Consider the following 21,004-nt stretch of genomic DNA (forward strand, 5'->3'; position numbering starts at 1 on the left):
ACCATGGAATGAACTGTAATGTAAACTATAATTTTGGGTAATTACAATGTGTCAATGTAGGCTTATCAGTTCAACAAACATACCACTCTGGTGGGGGATGTTGATACTAGGGGAAGCTCTACATGTGTTGGAGCAGGGTGTACATGAGAAATTTTTGTACCTTTCCCTTAATTTTGCTGTGAACCCAAAACTGCTCTAAAAAATAAGGTAAATTAAAAAAAATGGAAATACATCAAAATTAAAAAACTGTACCCATTATAGTTTTGATAATAAAATGTGTGCTGGGAACTTACCTATTTTTGTAAGTTTGTAGCCTTAGATTTACTCCAAGGGGTTAATATGTAATTTGGAGTAATTGAATCTATAAGATTCTTTGAAAGTTATAAACTAAGAATATGAAGCAATTAGCACATTTAGCAATGATGGAAAACCCAATAGTCTTTAGTTTGGAGGATTACACTAGGTCTGTTTCATTGCAATCAGCAAAGGTGTGTGGAATAGCCCTGGCTGGTATGGCTCACTTGGTTGGAGCATTGTCCTATAAACTGAAAGGTCATGGGTTTGGTACCTGCTCTAGGCACATGCCTGGGTTGCAAGTTTGATTCCCGGTCGGGACTCAGCAACTGATCGATGATTCTCTCCCAAATCGATGTTTCTCTCCCTCTCTCTCTCCCTCCCTTCCTCTCTCTCTAAAATCAATGTACATGTCCTCAGGTAAGGATAAAAAATAAAACTGTGTGGAATAAATAAATGAATGAACATGACTTTTTATGGGACTATATTTGCAGATGAAGCCTGTAAAGAGGTAATTAAGTTAAAATGGGGTCATCAAGGGAGGTCCTTAGTCCAATATGACTAGGGCTCCCTACAAAAAGAGATTAGGACAAAGAAACACACAGACCAAGGGGCAACCACATGAAGACACATAAAGAAGATGGCCATCTGCAGGCCAAGGAGCAAAGCCTGAGAAGAAACCAACCCTACAGACACCTTCATCTTGAACTTCAATGAGAAAATAAATGCCTGTTGTTTAAGCCACCCAGTGTGTGGTACTTTGTTATGCCAGCCCTAGCAAACATACATACATATTGTATTTGACAAGCCTAGAAATTGAATCCAACATTTATTTATTTATTTATTTATTTATTTATTTATTTTAATTCTCACTCAAGGACTTTTTCTTTTTTCAATACACAGCTTTTATTGCATCTTTAACATTACACATAGAAATGTAAGGAATATCCCAACTAAGTATGAGGAATACTTCAGCATCTTGCTGTTTCTGTAGCTGGACAGCTTAGATCTTATGCATCAGCCTGCTGAACTGTTCCTTTTTCAGAAACATAGATACCATCCAAAAATTTTCTGATATCCTTGTTTTTAACTGTTGTGGCTTGCTGAATCAAAGCAGCTGAATTTGATACAAGTTCAACATCATTTCCTTCCAGAATTAACTCATCTTTCTGGGCCTGAGATACTGAAAAAGCAACACCTGACCTCATCCTAACCCTGTGGATACATTTTTCACCCAAGAAATTTTTGATTTCAACAAGAGAACCATTCTCCTGAATAACAACAGTAATGGGGAAGTGAGCGTACACAGACTTCATCCTGTAACAGAAGCCCAGTGCAATACCCTTGATCATGTTCTGCACATGACTGCAGATCGTGCGAACGGTGGCCAGCTCCTTTCTATTTCCCCACCATTTGTCAGCTTGGAGCTTCTTCTTTTTCTTTCCAAGGAGACTGAGTTCTATGTTGATGTGGTTGAAGTCCCTCCACAGGGTGCCCCTGGGCTCCTTCACAATAACTGCGCGGCCCTTCAGAGTGATGTCGACATTCTTGGGGATGTTGACAGTTTGATTGCTGAGAATGGTCTTCATCCTCGCAGTAGATGTGGCAAAGAGCCCAAGGACTATTTTTTCATTGCTTTTTGAGAGAGAGGAAGTGAGAGAGAGAAACACCAATGTAAGAGAGAAACATCGATTGGTTGCCCCCTCTATGCTCCTAGATAGGCCAGGGATCGTCTGGACTGGGGATCAAATACACATCCTAGGTATGTGCCCTGACCAGGAATCGAACTTGCAACCTTTCGGTTACAGGGCAATGCTCCAACCAAGTGAGCCACACCAGCCAGTAGAACAATTATTTATTGAACATCCACTATACCATTGTACTGTACTAGATGATGGCTGGATGATTAAGTGAACTCTAGTGAGGCAAACAAGCATGATGCTGAGGAATGATTATTGAATGAATATGTACTATTGTTTACATTCCTCTACATAGTTTCCCTAACAAAAAGATATTTCCCCTAACACCCTGTTGTCCATGTTGTATCTTATTCTTAAACAAACTTATTACCTGGCCAAAGTATCATTGTCTTAACAAAGGCTTTTTAGTTGCAAATAAGAGAAATCAGCACAAAGTAGCTCTAAGTAAAAAAGTATAAGGAGGGTGATTTTTTTTTTTAAGAGATCACAGAGCAATCTTTTGGTAATGCAGCTGGGCCACATAAACTCTGAGACTAGTTCTTGAAGAATTGTCACAATCAAAATTACTCCTCTCTTTGACTGCCAACCCCCGTTGTCTCTCATCTTTGATCTCTACAGGTTTGTTTTCTTCTCATTTTCTGCAGTCCAGCATTCTGTGCTTCTCTGTGGACATGGTGGAAATTGACATTACTCCAGCTTTGGGTCCCCAATACTTCACCAGCCTCGGCACCACTTATCTTCTGCCTAGTGACCTATTGTCCTGGGCTCAAGTTCTAGGAGAGAGTCTAGTGGTTCACTTGGACCAAATTCCATGTCCATCCCTTGTCCTGCTGGCATTGGTCAGAGATGGTGAGATAACAGGACACACACAGCTACTGAAGCTGGAGAAAAAACAGTTCTCCTGCACAGGGAGTGTCAATTGTGCAAATATTCCAACAGTTTCCTTTTACAAGCATCAAAGTAGAATTTAATAATAATTGAAGGAAGTGAAATTTATTCCATTCATCTACAAGAGTCTATTTGCATTGTTGTAAACTTGTGGTTTTCAGACCTGGCTGCACATCAGAGTCACCTGTGGAGTTTAAAAAATATGCCAGTGCCTGGTGCCCACCTTATACCACAACATCAGAATCTGTGGAGATGGAGCCCAGGTAATTTTTTTAAAGGTTTTTGAACACTCTAGATGATCCTAGTTTTCTGCCAGGATTGCACATTACTTGTTTAGACCTCATGTCAGTATAACTTGAAACTTTAGATTTTATAATTTTGTATCTTATTCTGTTTTTAAAACATATAATCTTTATTATATTTTTTCATTACCATTTAGTCCCCTTATAACCCCCTCCTCCCAGCAATCACCACTCTGTTGTCCATGTTGTATCTTATTCTTAAAAAATATGATCATTCCCTGGCTGGTGTGGCTCAGTGGACTGAGCACTGGCCTGTGAATCAAAGGGTCGCCAGTTCAATTCCCAGTTAGGGCACATGCCTGGGTCCCCAGTGGGGGGAACGTGAAAGGGGGACACATTGATATTTCTTTCCCTCTCTTTCTTCCTTCCTTTCCCTCTGTCTAAAAATAAATAAGTAGTTTTTTAAAATGTGATCAACTTAGGAATCATATGCCTTTGCAAAAATTTATGGCAAAATCATCATTATCATTGAGTATTTTGAAGAGAGAAGAGCTTCCTTCCGGAGGAAGGAAGGAAGTATTAATTTGAAAATAGCCATATATATACACATATCTGTATGATTAGGTTCTGAAAAAATTGGTCATCAGGTTCCTTAGAAAGTAACTGTCTTCTAGAGAAATACGACACTTGACACCTCTCAGAAATCTCCACTGTCTCTGCAGTGGACACCTTCAGTGGTCTTCCCAGGTCTTCTCAGATACCCTTTCAGTGTTTCTCTGCTCCCTCCCTAGGCTTCCGTGTGCGATGGCTTCCAAAGGCCCACACCTACAGTTATTTTCCTGGGCTACTAAAAGTTATGCCCACCCAGGTAAAGAGTAGAAAATTCCTGGGAGTTCATTACCTGCCACCCTGCCCCTGACAGGTATGAGTGAGGGTATGACAGCCAGGCTCCCTTACTAATGACAAGCTCTTAGTAAAGTTTTTACTGTCAAGTTTCCTTCAGGGTTAGGCCAAAAGCACCCCTTTTCCTTGGCTTTTTTTTTTTTTAGTCCTTCTATAAAACACACACATGCACAAATCCTTATCTCAGGTATGCTTCAGAAAGACCGAGTCTAAGACAGTCGACTTCCTGGAATTTTATTTCTGCCTAATATTAAAATTCTACATGGCTTTTAACAATAATGTTTATAACTTTTCAGAGGTGGAAAACCAAGGCTTTATTTATTGTCGCTCTTAGGAAAAGAGTAGAGAAGGTAGCCCTTGAGAAGTTGCTTGGTCACTGGGAAACTTGGGAGCTCCTGGGAACAAAAAGTTTGGAAGGACGAGAGTAAGGGAGGCTGTTATTGACGACTGTGAGCAGAGAAGAGGTAAATCAGGCTGGTTGGTGTGAGTTGGTATTCGGGAACCTGACGAAGGATATTTAGAACAAAGCAAAAAGAGTGATGAAATGAACAGAGGCATGGCATGACTTCCAGGTCACGGCAAAGTGCACAGTATAATACAGAGACTTTCAACCTTTTTCAGCTCATGGCGCGCATAAACTAATTACTAAAATTCTGCAACTTGCCAAAAAACACACTTGCCCATCTGACAAAAAATAGGTATAATTTTGATTCCTTTACACCAGACGGCTATTGTTGTGTTTACTGTTGTCATTTTTTTATTTGACAATCTAAGGGGAAAGAGGTCAGTGCCACTGACTAAATAGCCAGGTATTGCATGTTTTAAAAATTCTGAAAAATTGCTGCTATAATAAAATATAAAATAGGTTTGAGTTTTCTGGAGCTGCAGGCATGACAGCTGTCACAAGGCGGCGCTCTGACTACATTCACTTTTGTTTCCACTGAACTTTCCTTTTCCCCGGTCTTTGCGTGCAGTCTGTAAGGGCTCTAAACTAGAGGTCTGTCAGGCTCCAGCCATAGTCGGCCAACCTGTTATTAGTGCCACGCCTTCCTCCTGGAGCAATGACAGTGTAAATCTCAGCAATGGCAGAAAGGGGACAAATACAGCTGTTGTGCATTTTAGAATAATTGCTGCAAGCCACTTGGAGACTGCTTTACAATTGCAGCACTTATGCAAACTTATACAATATTTTCAATTTTATTTTCCTCAACACTTTGTTACATGACCTTGCTAATCCACTCAACTCTTGTTAATCTAGAGTCATCTGCACAAACCCCCCTCCCGCCGCCCCCCCCACTTTAAAAAGTGAGGCTTGCCAGCCTCCTGGAAGGTACTATGCTCTCTCATCTCACCATCCTGCCTTTTCACATGCTATTCCTTCTGCGGGAGCTCCGTTCCCCCTTCTCCTCACCTAGTTTATTGTCTTTACCAGGACAAATGCTGTTTATGAAAACTCCTCCTCACCCTACCCCAAGTCTGGGCTCATTTTCTTTTACTTTCATCTTCTGCAGTTCACTCACCTGCTGGCATTTATTATAAATGTTTCCTATCTGTCACCTCCACCCCAAGTTCCTCGAGCTTTCTTATTCTTTATGTATCTCCAGCACCTACCACGACTCTCCACATAGTGAGCAAATGAATGCATAAATACATAAAACAGGCTCGGAAAGATCTAAGACCTTGCCCTATCTTGAGCCCACAGTACACATGGAAATAATCCAGAACTTTAGACCTGAACCAGAATATCTTTTTTTTTTTAGATTTTATTTGTTTTTAGAGAGAGAAGAAGGGAGCAAGAAAGAGGGAGAGAAACATCAATGTGTGCTCACCTTTAACGAGCCCCCAAACGGGGACCTGGCCCACAACCCAGGGATGTAACCTGACTGGGGATCGAACTGGTGATCCTTTAGTTCACAGGCCAGCGCTCAACCCACTGAGCCACACCAGTGAGGGCTGAACCAGAATATCTTATTGGCTACTGTGACAGTATCCAGACCTCTTCACAGAAAACCCCTAAATGGGCCTAATGGAAAAGCCCTGGGCCCTGCAATGAGCCACAGATAAGGGAGGATTCCATAGTGCTGGCACAGCAAGACTTCAAGGCCCGTGAGCTGTACAAAAGGCCTGGACAGCATGGGTTACTGTGTAAGATTACCTGCCTTAGGTTGCAGGGTAAGCACTTTGCTGGAACTGGTGTAGCTGAGGGCATAAATAGAAGCAGCAAGCCCACAGTTCTATGTTCCTCTACATTTTAGGAGGGATACCTCACTCCTGGTAACTGAGATTGCTGAATTTTAGGCACCCTCTGAGAAAATCAAAGAGAGGCGTGAACTACCTGTATCTGGGTCCCATGTTTATCCTTTGCATTGTTTGCTAGCTGGGTTTGCAACAAACCATAAAAATATAAAGCAGTCTGGCTCTGAACCCAGGTTGTCATTCTCACTCAGCCTTTGCGAGATGGGTGGTGAAAGGAAAGCATATCATATGTGGTTGTGAAAAAGCTAGACCCTCCTTGCTATCATCTTTCATGCATAAACCAAAGTTCTTTTCTGCCCACTTAATTTCTCCATCCCTCTCTTTCTTCTGTTCTTCTCAAACATTCAATGAGCCCTCATGAGGTACCAAGCTCTGGGCTGCAGGTACCAAGATGAATAAGATCCAGTGCTCTGCCCTGGCTGGTGTGGCTCTGTTGGTTGGAATGTTGTCCTGTAAACCAAAAGGTTGCCAGTTTGATTCCCAGTCAGGGCACATGCCTGAGTTGCAGGTTGGGTCCCCCATCGGGACACATGTAAATTTGGTCCCTGGTCAGGATGCATGCGAGAGGCAACTGATGGATGTTTCTCACAGTGCTGTTTCTCTGGCTCTCTCTGTCTCTCTCTGTCTCTCTCTTTCTTTCCCCCTACTCCCTCCCTCCCTTCCCCTCTCTATAAAATCAATAAGCATGTCCTCAGGTGAGGATAAAAAAAGATACTGTGCTCTATCTTTAAGGAATTCACAGAATTGTGGAAGAGATGGGAAAGTAAATACTCCCAATACAGTTGAGTAAGTGTGATAATGGGGGTATCCACGAGACCCTGTGCTTTCAGGGAAGTGAGCTGTGGTGTGCTGGTAGATGTTTAGTGACCAGTGTAGGGAGGCCCTGATTCGTAGCATTTTCTGACTTCCACGTGGCATAGACTCCCATTCTGGCTGATTCCAGGCTACTCACTTGGTGCCACTGCACACAGTTGGGAAGGCATGCATGCACAGATGGCCCTGGCGCAGCAGGAAGAACTGGCGCCAGGTCACCACCATGGTTTCTGCCTTGGGAGGCCCTGTGCAGAGAACCCACCTATGCTGTTCCCGGGCTTCTGCCCTACAGAACTCTCAGCTCATACTTGAGTTTTGTTTCAAGCTGCTAAGTGTGTGGTAATTTGTTATGCAGTCATAGAAAACTAAACAGAGTTCATGGTACTCTTTTTACAGACATGAAAACTAAGGCTTTGAAAAGTAAGCAATTTGTCCAAGGCCATGATCATCTAACAGTGAGCTGGGAGGCAAAATAAGGTGTGTATGACTTTAAAGCCTGTAACCTTAGCTGTAGCCTTCCTTTCTGTGACTTCCCACAGAAAACATGTCTTGTAAACCATGAGGGCCAGACTCGTGGGCATTCTATCTCTTTGTAGGGACCAGAAAAATGTGCATTGTTATTATTAATGAAATTCTGAGCCAGAAGAAAATCAAATATTGAATGTGGCTTTGGATTTGAAGTGCTGCCCCACTGGTTGGTTACCTTGATATTCATTTCAGAGGACAATGCTTTAGAGTAAAAGAAGTTTCACATGGGACTCTCCTCATTAAATATCTGAGTTTGGCCAGAGTGTCCATTTCTGCTTTTCTCCTCTAGCCTGACCAGATGTGCTCAGAAAATTTGGTTCCCACTGAATATATACATCTGTCAAAATTCCTGTCACTTTTAGCAGGACTGCCAAGGGAGTGAACAAAGAGAGTTGGTGATTAACTTCAAAGAACTTTGTTGGAGAGGAATAAAGATATTTAAAGGCCTATTTTGTGAACTAATTGCATTTGCATATTTATGGGATTTACTGATATAGCAGTAATTAAAAACTATTTAGTAGTCTTAAAGGACACGTAACTCAGTTGCTGTTTGCATAATAAACACTTCCTTATTATATTTGCATAATAAACCCTCTCCCCCTGCTTCCTCTAAAAGATACTGGTTCGTCTAAGAGGCACCATATCTTATTTGGAAATAATGGAGAAACAAGTGCACGGGCTCAAGGGAATGTGGTGAGGACAGCTCAGAAAGAAGCATATTTCTACGTACTCTCTTAATGATAGGCCTGTCCTGAACTGCTGTCAGAGAATGGCAGATTCAAACCTCAGATTAATGTCTTTCTTTCTCCCAGGTGATATTTAAGAAACCTGAATGCTTAGCCCCTGACAATTCTGATATTTGATTTAAACACTAATCTGCTTGAAGGGCCTGAATGGAAATCCCCCCACCCCAAATATTCATCCTTCCTAAGGAGATGTATAAGTGGGGTGAAATCCTTGACTAATGGATTATAAGAAATAATGTGAGTAAAAAGTGCAGTATTTAAGAAATGAGAAACAATTTCTATTTTTTTTTTTTGAAAGATTACAGGTTGAGCAGAGGAGAGATAGCAAATAGAAAGGCACCGAGTAAACAAACTAAATGCAGACAGGACAGTAGAGTTGGAAAAAGAAATATCTAAGCTGCCTGGGTGTGCAGGGCAGAGTGGTCAAGGAACGATCAAGAAGCATCTGTGTATAAACAACCTTGAAGACAAGTTGCTCACACAAAACCTTTCCCATCTTGATAGACTTCATCAGCCAATAAAGAGCTATAATGGGCAGGATCACCAGACTGTTGTTAAATTAGCTAATGAAGGTCATAATGTACCTGTATTACACATCATTAGCAAAGGCCTTGCAGTAACAGCTAGGTGTATCAGAAAATGAGAAGAAAAGGGGGAGTCAACATGCCCCAGAAGGTTGGACTTAAAGTCATGGCTACTACTGTAAAATGTGTGGCAAGATATAATGTCGATTATCATCTCAATTAAACCATTGCATAAAAGGCAAGCTTCTGTGTTCCTTTCCTATAAAAAGTGCTACCTACACAGATATGCTGCCTGCAGCTTGCCTTCCTCTTGTCCACATTCATCTCATAGGGAGCACATGACAATTTGGAGAACTGATGGGAAGTGCTGGACTTTCAAGGCCAGAGCAATTCATGATGATCTTTTCTCTCCATGAAGCCTCATTTTTCTGGTCACTAGATAAATAAATCTATAGATAAATATCTCTGAAGAATATTTCTCCAATAAACTTTCTATAACTTTGTATCAAAATTCCTCTACCAGGTAACATGCCATTTTTTTTCCTTCAAAAATATTTTCAAATGCACAGCAAATTGGAAGAATAGTAGAAGTCCTCCCCCCACTCCCTGCCAAACATTCAAGAGTAAGTTGCCAGCACGGTGTCCTTTTACCTGTGATTACTTAGTGTTTTATTCTTATAAACAAGAATATTCTTTTTTAAAATATATTTTATTGATTATGCTATTACAGTTGCCCCATATTTTTCTCCCCTTTATTCCCCTCTGCCCTGCACCCCTTCTCCCACTAGCATTCCCCCACCTTAGTTCATGCCCATGGGTCATACATATAAGTTCTTTGGCTTCTCCATTTACCAACCCTATCTATTTTGGGCCTACTGTTTATGCTTCTATTCCCTGTACATTTCCCCCCACTCCCCTTTCCCCCTCCCTGCTAATGATTCTCCACATGATCTCTATTTCTGTGATTCCATTCCTGTTCTAGTTGTTTGCTTGTTTTTGTTTTTGTTTTTTAGGTTCAGTTGTTGATAGTTGTGAGTTTGTTGTCATTTTACTCATTAGTTTTGATCATCTATTTTTTCTTAGATAAGTCCCTTTAACACTTCATGTAATAAGGTCTTGATGATGATGAACTCCTTTAACTTGACCTTGTCTGGGAAGCACTTTATCAGCCCTTCCATTCTAAATGATAGCTTTGCTGCATAGAGTCATCTTGGATGTAGGTCCTTACCTTTCCTGACTTTGAATACTTGTTTCCAGCCCCTTCTTGCCTGCAAGGTTTCTTTTGAGGTATCAGCTGACAGTCTTCTGGGAACTCCTTTGGAGGTAACTGTCTCCTTTTTTCTTGCTGCTTTTAAGATTCTCTCCTTCTGTGTAATCTTGGCTAATGTAATTATGATGTGCCTTGGTTTGTGCTTCCTTGGGTCCAACTTCTTTGGGCCTCTCTGAGCTTCCTGGGCTTCCTGGACGTCTATTTCCTTTGCCAGATTGGGGAAGTTCTGTGACATTATTTGTTCAAATAAGTTTTCAATTTCTTGCTCTTCCTCTTCTCCTCTGCCACCCATACAATTCGGATATTGGAATGTTTAAAGTTGTCCCAGAGGTTCCTAAGCCTCTCCTCAATTTTTGAATTCTTGTTTCTTCATTCTGTTCTGATTGAATGATTCTTTCTTCCTTCTACTTCAAATTGTTGATTTGAGTCCGGTTTTCTTCCCATCCCTGTTGGTTCCCTGTATATTTTTCTTCATTTCACTTTGCATAGTCTTCACTTTTTCCTCTATTTTGCAACCATACTCAACCATTTCTGTGAGTGTCTTGATTACCAGTGGTTTGAACTGTGCATCTGATAGGTTAGCTATCTCTTCATCCTTAATTCTATTTTTGTAGCTTTGAGCTGTTCTTTCATTTGGGCCATATTTTTTTTTGTCTCGGTGTGCCAGGTTTTTGTCTCAGTGTTACATTGTAAGGGGTGGAGCCTTAGGTATTTGCCAGGGTGTGGCAACCCATGTTTCTGCATTGTGGCCCTGTATGTAAGGGAGGGATCCAAGAGGGAACAATGCCACTTGCTGGGCTCTCGGCTGGCTTTCAGTCACTTCCCCCACTACCCATAAGTAAATTGGACCTTTCTTGGGCTGATATCCATGTAGGTGGGTTTGTGTACATTCTAGGACCCTGTGGGTCTCTCCAACAAACTCTTCTGTGAGGCTGGGAGTTTCTCCAACTGCCACAACCCCCACAGCTTTTTTCAGTCAAAGGTTTTGAGGCTTTATTTCCCCTCACTGGAACCCTGGGTTGTGCAGTCTGTCTCACTCCCCAGTTTATTCACACACAAATGTAGGACTGCCCAGTCCACTAGCTGCTGCCTCACCCACCCTGGTTCCTCCAGCCTCCACAAATCCTCTCCACCCCAGCTGCCCATCTCCACCCCCCTACTGGTCTGGATGAATCTTTCTTCTTTAACTCCCTGGTTGTTGGACTTCCATACAGTTTGATTTTCTGTCAGTTCTGGTTGTTTTTTGTTTTTAAATTTGTTGTTGTCCTTCTTTTGGTTGTGCGATGGGGCACAGTGTGTCTACCTGTGCCTCCATCTTGGCCAGAAGTCTGAGGGTCAAGAATATTCTTTTATATAATCTCAAATAATCAAAATCAGAATACCAACATTAGTACATAACTACCATCTCATCCACAGACTCCATTTGAGTTTCACCAATTCTCCCCAAAATGTTCTTTATGATGAAAGAATCAAATTCAGAATCACACATTGCACTGACTTGTCATGTACCTTTAATCTGCTTTTGTTTGATGCAGTTTCTTTCTCTTTCTTTCTTTCTTTCTTTTCTCCTCAAAAGACATTTTTTCATTGCTTTTTAGTGAGAGAGAAAGGGAGAGGGAGAAACATTGATGCAAGAGAGAAGTACTGATCAGTTACCTCTCCTAAGCTCCCTGGCTGGGAACTGAACCTGCAACCCAGGCATGCACGCTGGCCGAGAATTGAACCCACAACCTTTTGGTCACAAGAGAACAGCACAACTAACTGAGCCATACCAGACAGGGCTAATGCAATTTCTTAGTCTTTCCTTGAGTTTCGTAACTTTGACTCTTTTGAAGATTACATACCTGCTGTTTTGTAGAATGTCCCACAATATGGGGTTGTCTGGTATTTCTTTTTGGGTAGATTCAAGTAGTGAATTTTTGGCAGGGTAACAGCAGTAATACTATGTCTTCCATCTTGTGGCACACAATTCCCACGACTGGTGATGTTAACTTTCATCACTCCCTCTAGGTACTATCTGCCAGGTTTCTACACTGAAAGGTTTTTTTTTTTCAGTCTTTGTAATTAAATTACTATCTTGTGTAAATGTTCTGTTCCTTATCAAACTTTCACCAAGTAGTTTTTATCACCCATTGATGTGTCTTGAGTGAATTATTACTATGAACATTCCATCAGTCCTTCTACACTTATTAGTTGGCATTCTAATTTAGGGAAAAGCCTTCCTTTCTTCCCTTCCATTTATTTATTTATATCAGTAGGACTTGTGAATTATGACTCATTTAGTGGGTTTAATTTTTCACAACCATTATTGATTTTGGTGCTTGAATAGTTCCAGATTTGACATTGGGAGCCCCTTCAAGCTGGCTCTTAGGTCCTTTTAGCATGTCCCCTTCATTCTTCCAGCATTTCTTTACTTTATGACACAACAAGATGTTCTAGTCTCTTATGCCATCCTCATCTCAGCCCTGGCATTTGTCATTTCTTCATTTCTTCATTTTAGGTGAGGTGGTATTTATAAACTAAGATCTGGGTACTGGATATACTCATTGCTATTGGGGTGACCCTACTCCCAGGCCATCTAGTAGACAAAGCTAGGGATATGGCTATGTATGATCACGTGTACACAAACATTTACATTTGTATTGATTTCTATATTGAGCTACATATATTGAAAACCCTGAGTTCACACTGATATCCCCCAAACCAACTCAACACCATAGGGGTCATCTTCATTTTCTTTTTTTCCACATTTGTAACTCTCTTCGCCAATAGTAGGAAACCAATCAGGCTACATTTTATTGGTAGATAAAAATTAGGACAAGAACTTCATGGATTCTAAACAAAGGGACTGGATAATTAGGAGAACAAGAATTGGGCATATACTTCCCCCTCTCAATTTGCTTTGTGAAAATTTATCTCACAATTGTGCCTCTATAATCCCATTTACAGTAAAAAGAAGGGACCTATTGGAAGTGGTATGCAATGTAGTTTATGTTTCTACAGCATCTAGGAGTCTACCAATGGAAGATAGAGTTATTATATAAAATTATGCATCTTCTTTTAAATATTGAAGAGTGAATGGGTACTCAATCAAAAAGTGAAAAAATTTACTGAATGATGCCTACTAAACATTGGTAGTTCTCATGTTCAATAAGTGTGGAGGATCCTCTCTTGCATAGTTACTTTCTGAATTGTGGACAATAAAAATTTTAAAAGCACTCCCATTTATCAAAAATCAATGTTTCTTTTCATTAAAGGAGCTTAGGAAAAACATAAAAGCACTTTTACCACTGTGTTTTTAGCAGTTGTTCTTTGTTAGGCAATACCAGGTTTCCATTTGCTTTCTGTAATTCAAGTCCAATAACCATTGGGAAATGCTGAAGATGTTACTGCATATTTAGAACAGCTATTTGGATCTCAATTATTAATGAAATTAGTGTCCTAAATGTTAGCAAGAGTATTGCCTTAGGTAAAGGCTGCAAAGGAAATCATATTAGTGTGGAATTTCCTCTCCTTAAAGGCACCTCTTAGATTACATTATTTACTTGGATATCTCCTGTCAGGAAAATTGAAATGTTGGCCATAGTCTGACCCTGGGGCAGAACCAAATGCAGAAGTTAAGGGACATTGAGATGGTACATATTCCAAATTCCAAAACATTTCTGTAGTGTTGGTATTGCCTTAGGGTTCCATTTAGTGCTCACAAAATAGCACCAGCAAGAACATAAACTGGCAAACAAAGAAGAACCAAGTGAAGACGATATGAGCCCTTTTAGGAGAAAGTGAGTGGCATTCCATCTAATAGGCAAGTTTGCATTTCTCCTTTTTGTCCAGAAACATTGGCAAGTGCAATGGCTCCTCTGTGGCCCTTCATCCTGGTGGCTGCCTCAGGTGAGTTCTCTGAATGATTTCACTAGGCATTGAATATTAACTCTTAGAAACTAGAAACAATATTTTTCTACTGTATGCTATATATAACTAACTCCTCATGAGTGTTCATGTTTATTCATCTGTACAATGCCAGTCCTGTGAAGCTGTAAGGAGACCAATGATTTGTTATGACTTTGCTCCTACAATTACAGATCCATATACATACAGAGTTACACAGCAAGGCTTTCACACATAGCTGAAAATAGGTTCTGAAATGTTCCCATTGTTTGCTAAATCTCTGCTGCTGCTCTAGGAATCACTCTCTTTGCTGTGATTTTCATTGAGAGTACGAGCATTCCTTTTCAGGTTTGCTTTTGTGTCTGAATTGTATATTTTTTATTATCAAAAAAATAGTCTTGGCTTCTTTGGATTTGGTAATCCAGAGAAAGAGTCCCTTGGATTCATCATGGTTAGAGACACCTGAATACAATTTTGGCATTAGGAGCTCTACATCAAGCCACAAAGTCTGTGTCGGTGAATATTTCTCTGAAGACCAGTACTGTCAGCTTGCATGTTCTGGGTGTATAATTCCTCTTAAAAATATTTTGGAAGCTAATATATTTTTCCTCAATTTTTGGAACTAAATTTCCATGTTGCCGGTATTAACTCTACTGAGTTGAACCATTTAAGATACAATGGATTCTTAGAAAACATGCACAAATTAAGAATTTTTATGCTGTTATTTCCCAATATCCCCCTTTCTTGAGGGTTCTCCTAGAGCTCATATATGAATATCCATGTTTTAAAATATAACTGGAAATGGAATGAGTCAATTATGGAGATGAGGAAGGAATTCAGTACTCAAGAAACTGAAAATGATTTTTCTTAGATTTTATTTATTTATTTTTAAGAGAGGGGAAGGGAGAAGGGAGGGTGGGAAACATCAATGTGTGGTTGCCTCTTGCACACCCCCTACTGGGGACCTGGCCCGAAACCCAGGCAAGTGCCCTGATTGGGAATTGAACCAGTGACCCTTTGGCTTGCTGGCCGGCACTCAATCCACTGGGCCACACCAGCCAGGGCTGAAAATGATTTTTTTATTGAGCGGAGGCAAAAATAGCCACTTAATATTAAAATATAAAAATCCTGGGTATTGAACATAAAGGATAAAAACCTATCTTAATTATAAAAATGTAAACAGAGGAAATTTCATTAAATGCCAAATGGGTTCCTTAGCAGAAAATAATGATGAACATTAAACAAGATAAAATAGATAAATGAAGGTAAAGAAACAGAAGAAATTCTTCTTAACAGTGTCTCTCTATTGTTTTGTATTATGCTTGATTTTTATTCTAAAGGTGGCTGAAGAAGGTTTTAACAGTTTCTAGTAATCTGTGCCTGAAGGTAAATTGTACTGAGTACATTTGTTGCAGAAAAGTCCACCCTTTGGAATTTTACCTGGGTTAGTATCAAACTGATATGTAAATATAAGATCACTGAACTGACCACCAGTTCACGGCAGCTCCTGGGAGACAGTGTGCTGGGGTAGAAGGCCTGGATTAAGAGCACCATTTAGTTCTTGTTCCACTACTCCCAACCAGGTGACCCTGGGCAAGTCCATTAATCTCTTAGAGATTCAGTTTCCCTGTAAGTTAGCTATTTTGTACACTTAGGAAGATCAGATAAGCGTGGTGAAATTTTAAGGTGCAATACAAATATAACATATGCTTATTATTGACCTGAAAACACACATAGACAGAAAATAACAATGAGCTATTTCTGCCCAATAATGTACAGCATGCGATGTGTCAATCTTCCTTTTGAAAGGTTACTCGCTGCTGTTCCTAATATTTTCAGGGAGCCAGGTCACAGATCACTCGTGTTTAAATTCCAGCCTCTTTACTTACAAGCTGTATGATCTTAGGTGGTATTAACCTCATTAAGCCTATAGTCCTTCACCTGCAATAATAGTGACTCATAGGACTGTAGAATGTCTATCTCATAGGCTGTTGTCAAAGTTAAATGAGTTAATTCATGTAAAGGGTTTTTAGCCTATTGCCTGACATGAGGCAGGTTTTCAACCAGTAGTACCACATGCCTAAACCTGTATTTCTTTGTAACCTCTTAGATGTATGTATAACTCTCATAATCCTAAAGATAGTATACTCACTGAAGCCAGAAGAGCTCTTTTAATCAAAGTGCTCAGAACATTTTAAGATGGGTGTGTGAAGAGAAACTCATTTAAATAAGGAAAACAAGGAATAATTCTATTTCATTCTTATCTTTTTAAAAAAATCTCTCTTCACCTAAAAGTGATTCATATCTCAAGTCCTAACACATTCCACTTTCCAGAAATCTTACAAGTGAATTATTTGAAGCTGATTATTAGGGGGCAGAGCTAGTGAGGAATGTTCCCTGAATCTGTTGATAGCTTCCATCAGTGTCTGTTGAAACATCACTTAACTGTGAGTCATTTACTGCTTGTGTGAATGTCACATTAGCTTTCAAGGGGCATAATTTACTGCTAATTAATGGTCACTTAAATCCTTAATCTCTCTCCTGTAATAGATCTTCCTCTTCAGGCAAATTTGCATTCATAGTAGAAATGTAATTTATTATTTCTTCCCATTTTAAACAAAGAACTCTTTCCCCTTATAGTTGAACTTAAGCCTACTTCCTTTTGTCTCTTATTTTCTCCTATCATTGCTTGCTTTTCTTTTGTTCCTAGTTCTAGCTTCCAGAACTTTCTCTGTTTACCCAAAGACCTTGACATGTTCTAGGAAATATGTGTTTCCATAGGGGACCTATCGATTGTTTCCTAGAAAAGATAGTAGAGGGGAATCTGAGTCTTTATGAGCAGAGGATATAGGGAACACAGGTTCATTTCTCAGAATTATGTTTTAACTCTGTCTGAGGCAGTTTCTGGCATTGAAACATGCAGTTTCAGTATTTCCCCAACTGGGACTTGAATTGGGAGCTTCCAAGCAAAGTAAAAGCAAAGTTGCCCAAAGCAAGTTGCAGAGAAAGCACCAGACAAGCTTTGCTTTGTGCTTCTGACTTCTCACCCCTGGGGTATGCCAGCAAGAAGTGATCGCAGGTAGAGAGATTCACAGCACATTTCCCGACAAATCACAGTTCACAAAACACCCTAAAAATGATGCCTGATTCAAGCTGTCCACCTTAATCTCGCAAGCCTGAATAGCTGATGCCACTTTAGGCATCTTCTTGGGTGAACAGTTAGGAAGTTAATATTCTCATTAAGCTCCCAGTTCTGATGGTAATGAAAGTGAATATTCCACTGCTCACAATGAGTCTGGAATTGCTACTCCAGCATTGTTGTTAGCATTTTGGTCACAATGACATTGATAAATCATAAAAATTGCTGCCTGTGGCAGCAAGTGACATGACATCATTCATAAAGAAATGGGTATAAACAGGATTGTCGCAGAGGGAGAAGATATCTCATTTACAGTTTCCTGCTATACAGAATCCTGCATACCTTCAGCAGCTCATCAAAATAACCATCAAAATCACCGAGAGCCCCAATGAATTCACGCACAGGACACCACAGACAGATTTCACTCATGCACTGTGGCAGGAGGTGTGCAATTTGCTTCAGTCCAATGACTTAGTGAAGCTTCGAATTCCCCAAGGGCTGGCAAAGCTTGTGAACAAAATATCTTTTTGCAATTCAGACAAAACCCTCACAAATTTGTCACTTCCAATTGTTGATGCTCATTTCTCTTGCTTCTTTTCCCCTAGCCTCCCCTCCCTCAATACCCATCACTGCTCCTCTACAAATCAAGATTCCTGGATCACAGGAAATGGTTGTTCCCTGGAACCAAAGAGAATTTTCCCAAAATGAAGATCTCATTTTCTGACAAGTGCACTTTATTTAAAGACATACCAAGTGAGAAAATTGATTTTTTTTTTTTTAGGAGAAAAGTAAGAATTGGAATCTCATTAACCCCATTATTTAGAAATCCACAAAGATCTTTGCTTTCATTGGTTTGTCCATGTTTTTGCCTGGGTTTTCTATTTAACTGTTGAATTACAAATGTAAAATCAAAAGAAAAATTCAATGGGAAAGTTAAGTTTGGGTAAGTGGATAGGAAGGTTTCTCCATGTACCAGGAGAAGGCGATACAGGAACAAAGAAAGGATTCTGTCCTCAAGATGCATGGTTGCTGCAAGAATGAAATTATGGGAGTAGTTTGGCATCCTTGGAGATGGGGTTAATTTATTTATCTTTGCAATGAGATTGCTCTTTTGGGCACTTGGGCCATCAGTTTATCTACATCAGTTATTTAAAACTGCCAAAAACCCTACCAGCTAGCTGTGAACTTAAGCAAATTGGAGTAAGCCACCAAGTCTGGAATAGTCTGAAATCTCCTAAAGATGCTAAGTTCCTCTTATTTTCATCTTCACAACGATAGCTTCCTTTTCCAGGAATCCTAGCCACAGATACACCTCATCTCAGGAATTCTGCTCTGTATCATCTCATCAAGCAGCTATTACAGAAATATCACAAGGAAGTGAGGCCAGTTCACAACTGGACAGAGGCCACCACTGTACACCTGGACATAGCTCTCCATGCTGTACTGGTTGTGGTAGGGACCATCTTACCCTTTATTAACACTATCTGCTGTTACATAGGAGCTTAGGAGTAGTTTTCCTCTTCAGATTCTAATTGAGATGGTAGGGGAGTTGTACTAGGCTCATTTTAGCAGTGAGCAGGAGGTAGAAAATTTATTAGGCAAATCATGCTTTCTAGTCCCCAATTTATATTGTGAGGGGCACACAGTCTAGTAATATAAATTTCACAGAATTAAAATGTTTCAAGAATTCTAGTCATATATCTGGTGCATATTTTATGATTATTACTGAAACAAAAAAAAAAGGTAATAGTCATTTTTTCCCTATGGTTCACATTTCTTAGTGGTAGTAGATTTAAGAAAACATCTGCCACTTCTTGCCTAAAAATTTAAAGAGAAAAAAGTGCCATGGTATTGAGTTTATAAAGGGCCTTATACCTAAGTTTTTGCTAAGGATAGTGAGAGGGAACATGTGTTTACCAAAGCATATTTTTCCTACTGTATCTGAAAAAATAGGTTGTTGTGGAAATTAAATGAGAAACATTCATGCGAAGCAGTTAGCAGAGGTCTTAGTAAGCCCTCAATAAATAATGGCCCTGATGACTATCCCTACTTCCTCTTTCTCCTTTTTCTTAATTACAAAGTCTTCAACACCAATAATATGTCCCAGATTTATTTTGACTTCTCTTATTTTAATTTATTTTTCAATACAGTTGACATACAATATTATACTAGTTTCAAGTGTACAACATAGTGATTAGGCATTTGTATACCTTATAAAATGTTCTCCCCACCATAAGTCCAGTACTCATTTGGCACCATACATTGATTTCTCTTATAAGCAGACTTTGCTGAACTTGTTTGGTTAAAGTAGTTTAATGATTAAGTTTCTATTTACTTCTGAAAACTGTTTTTTTCTAATTGAGGTATATGGTACATATATTGAAATGTATAAATAAGGTTTCATAAGTGTGTACACACAGATAACCCATTTCTATCAATATATCAAACATTTGCATCACCCTAGTAGGAATCCTCATCTCCTTCCCAGTCAATCCCACCCCCTCCATCCATAGATATAGCCACTGTCCTGATTTCTTATATCATAGATTATTTTTGCCATTTCTAGAACATTATATGAATGAAATTTTATTGTACGTCCTCTATGGTGTCTGGATTTTTTGTTCAGTATAATGTTTCTAAGGTTCACTCATGTTGTTGAGTGTGTCAGTAGTTTTTCTTTTTTACTGATAAGTAGTATTTGGCTATGGCCATATCATGATTTCTTTGTCCATTCTCCTGTTGATGAGCATTTGGGTTGTTTCCAGTTTTAGGATATTATTAATAAAGCTGGTGTGGATATTCCTGTCCAAGTCTTTTGTGTACATGTGTTTTCATTTTTCTTAGGTAAAACCTAGAAGTGGAATAACTGAGAAACTGCCAGACTGGTTTACCCAGTGGTTGTAATTTTGCACTCCCACCAGCCATCTATGTGAGTTCCCACTGCTCCACTGCACCACATCCTCGTCAGCATTTGATATTCTCAGACTTGTAACTTTTAGCCATTCTGGTAAGGGTGCAGTGGTATATTATTGTGGCTTTGCTTCACACTTCCCTGATGGCTAATGGTTTGGAGCCCTTTGTTATGTGCCTATTGGCTACTTACATAGCTTCTTTGTGAAGTAACTATTTAAGTATTTTCCTTTTTTTGTTAATTTGGCTGTTGGTCTTTTTATAGATTATAAAAGATTTATATAGACTTACATAGATTTACTGGTTACTTATATACAAGTCTTTTGTCAGATATGTATTGTGAATGTTTACTCCCAGTCTGTAGCTTGTCTGCTCATGTCTTAATGGGGCTTATGATAATCAGAAAGTTTTAAATTTAGTGAAGTCCATTTTTATCCATTCTTCATTTATAGTTAGTGCTTTCTGGGTACTAAGAAACCTTTGCTATTCCAAGTTCACAAAAATATTTTCCAGTATTTTCTGTCAGAAGATTTGTAGTTTTAGTTCCTTAGATTTAATTCTATGATCTATTCTGAATTAATTTTTGTGATGGTATGAGGTATGGGTCAAGGTTTTTGTTGTTGTTTTTGTGGGGGGACTGGGATTTTTGTTTGTTAATTTTTTTTTGAAAAGGCTTTTCTCTTTCCATTGGATTGCTTTGGTGCCTTGGTTGAAAATTAAACTAACTGATAAGTGTTGGTTTATTTCTCTTGAAATCAGGCAGTATAAATTCTTGGATTTTGTTCTTCATTTTTAGGATAGTTGGGCTTTTTATGACCTTAGTATTTCTTCATAAGTTTTATGATCATCTTGTCTATTTCTATTTTTATCTTTTTTATTTATTTTTTTATAAGAGAAAGTTTA

General features: G+C 39.4%; 1 protein-coding gene and 1 pseudogene across 2 annotated transcripts in view; one reads left to right on the forward strand and one right to left on the reverse strand.

Annotated features, from left to right (window-relative positions):
- Positions 1–1,268: 1,268 nt before the first annotated feature.
- Positions 1,269–1,916, reverse strand: LOC112314403 (large ribosomal subunit protein uL6 pseudogene; annotated as a pseudogene). Its single transcript, XR_011651288.1, has one exon. The product of XR_011651288.1 is annotated as a large ribosomal subunit protein uL6 pseudogene (transcript).
- A 749-nt stretch (positions 1,917–2,665) lies between these two features.
- Positions 2,666–21,004, forward strand: part of HTR3B (5-hydroxytryptamine receptor 3B) — a 66,828-nt gene continuing 48,489 nt past the window's right edge. The window contains 3 exon segments of the mRNA XM_053924454.1: positions 2,666–2,843; positions 13,999–14,055; positions 18,483–18,643. Coding sequence (XP_053780429.1) covers positions 2,666–2,843; positions 13,999–14,055; positions 18,483–18,643 — 396 coding nt within the window.

Source organism: Desmodus rotundus, chromosome 5, assembly GCF_022682495.2.
Source record: "Desmodus rotundus isolate HL8 chromosome 5, HLdesRot8A.1, whole genome shotgun sequence".
Lineage (NCBI taxonomy): Eukaryota > Metazoa > Chordata > Mammalia > Chiroptera > Phyllostomidae > Desmodus > Desmodus rotundus.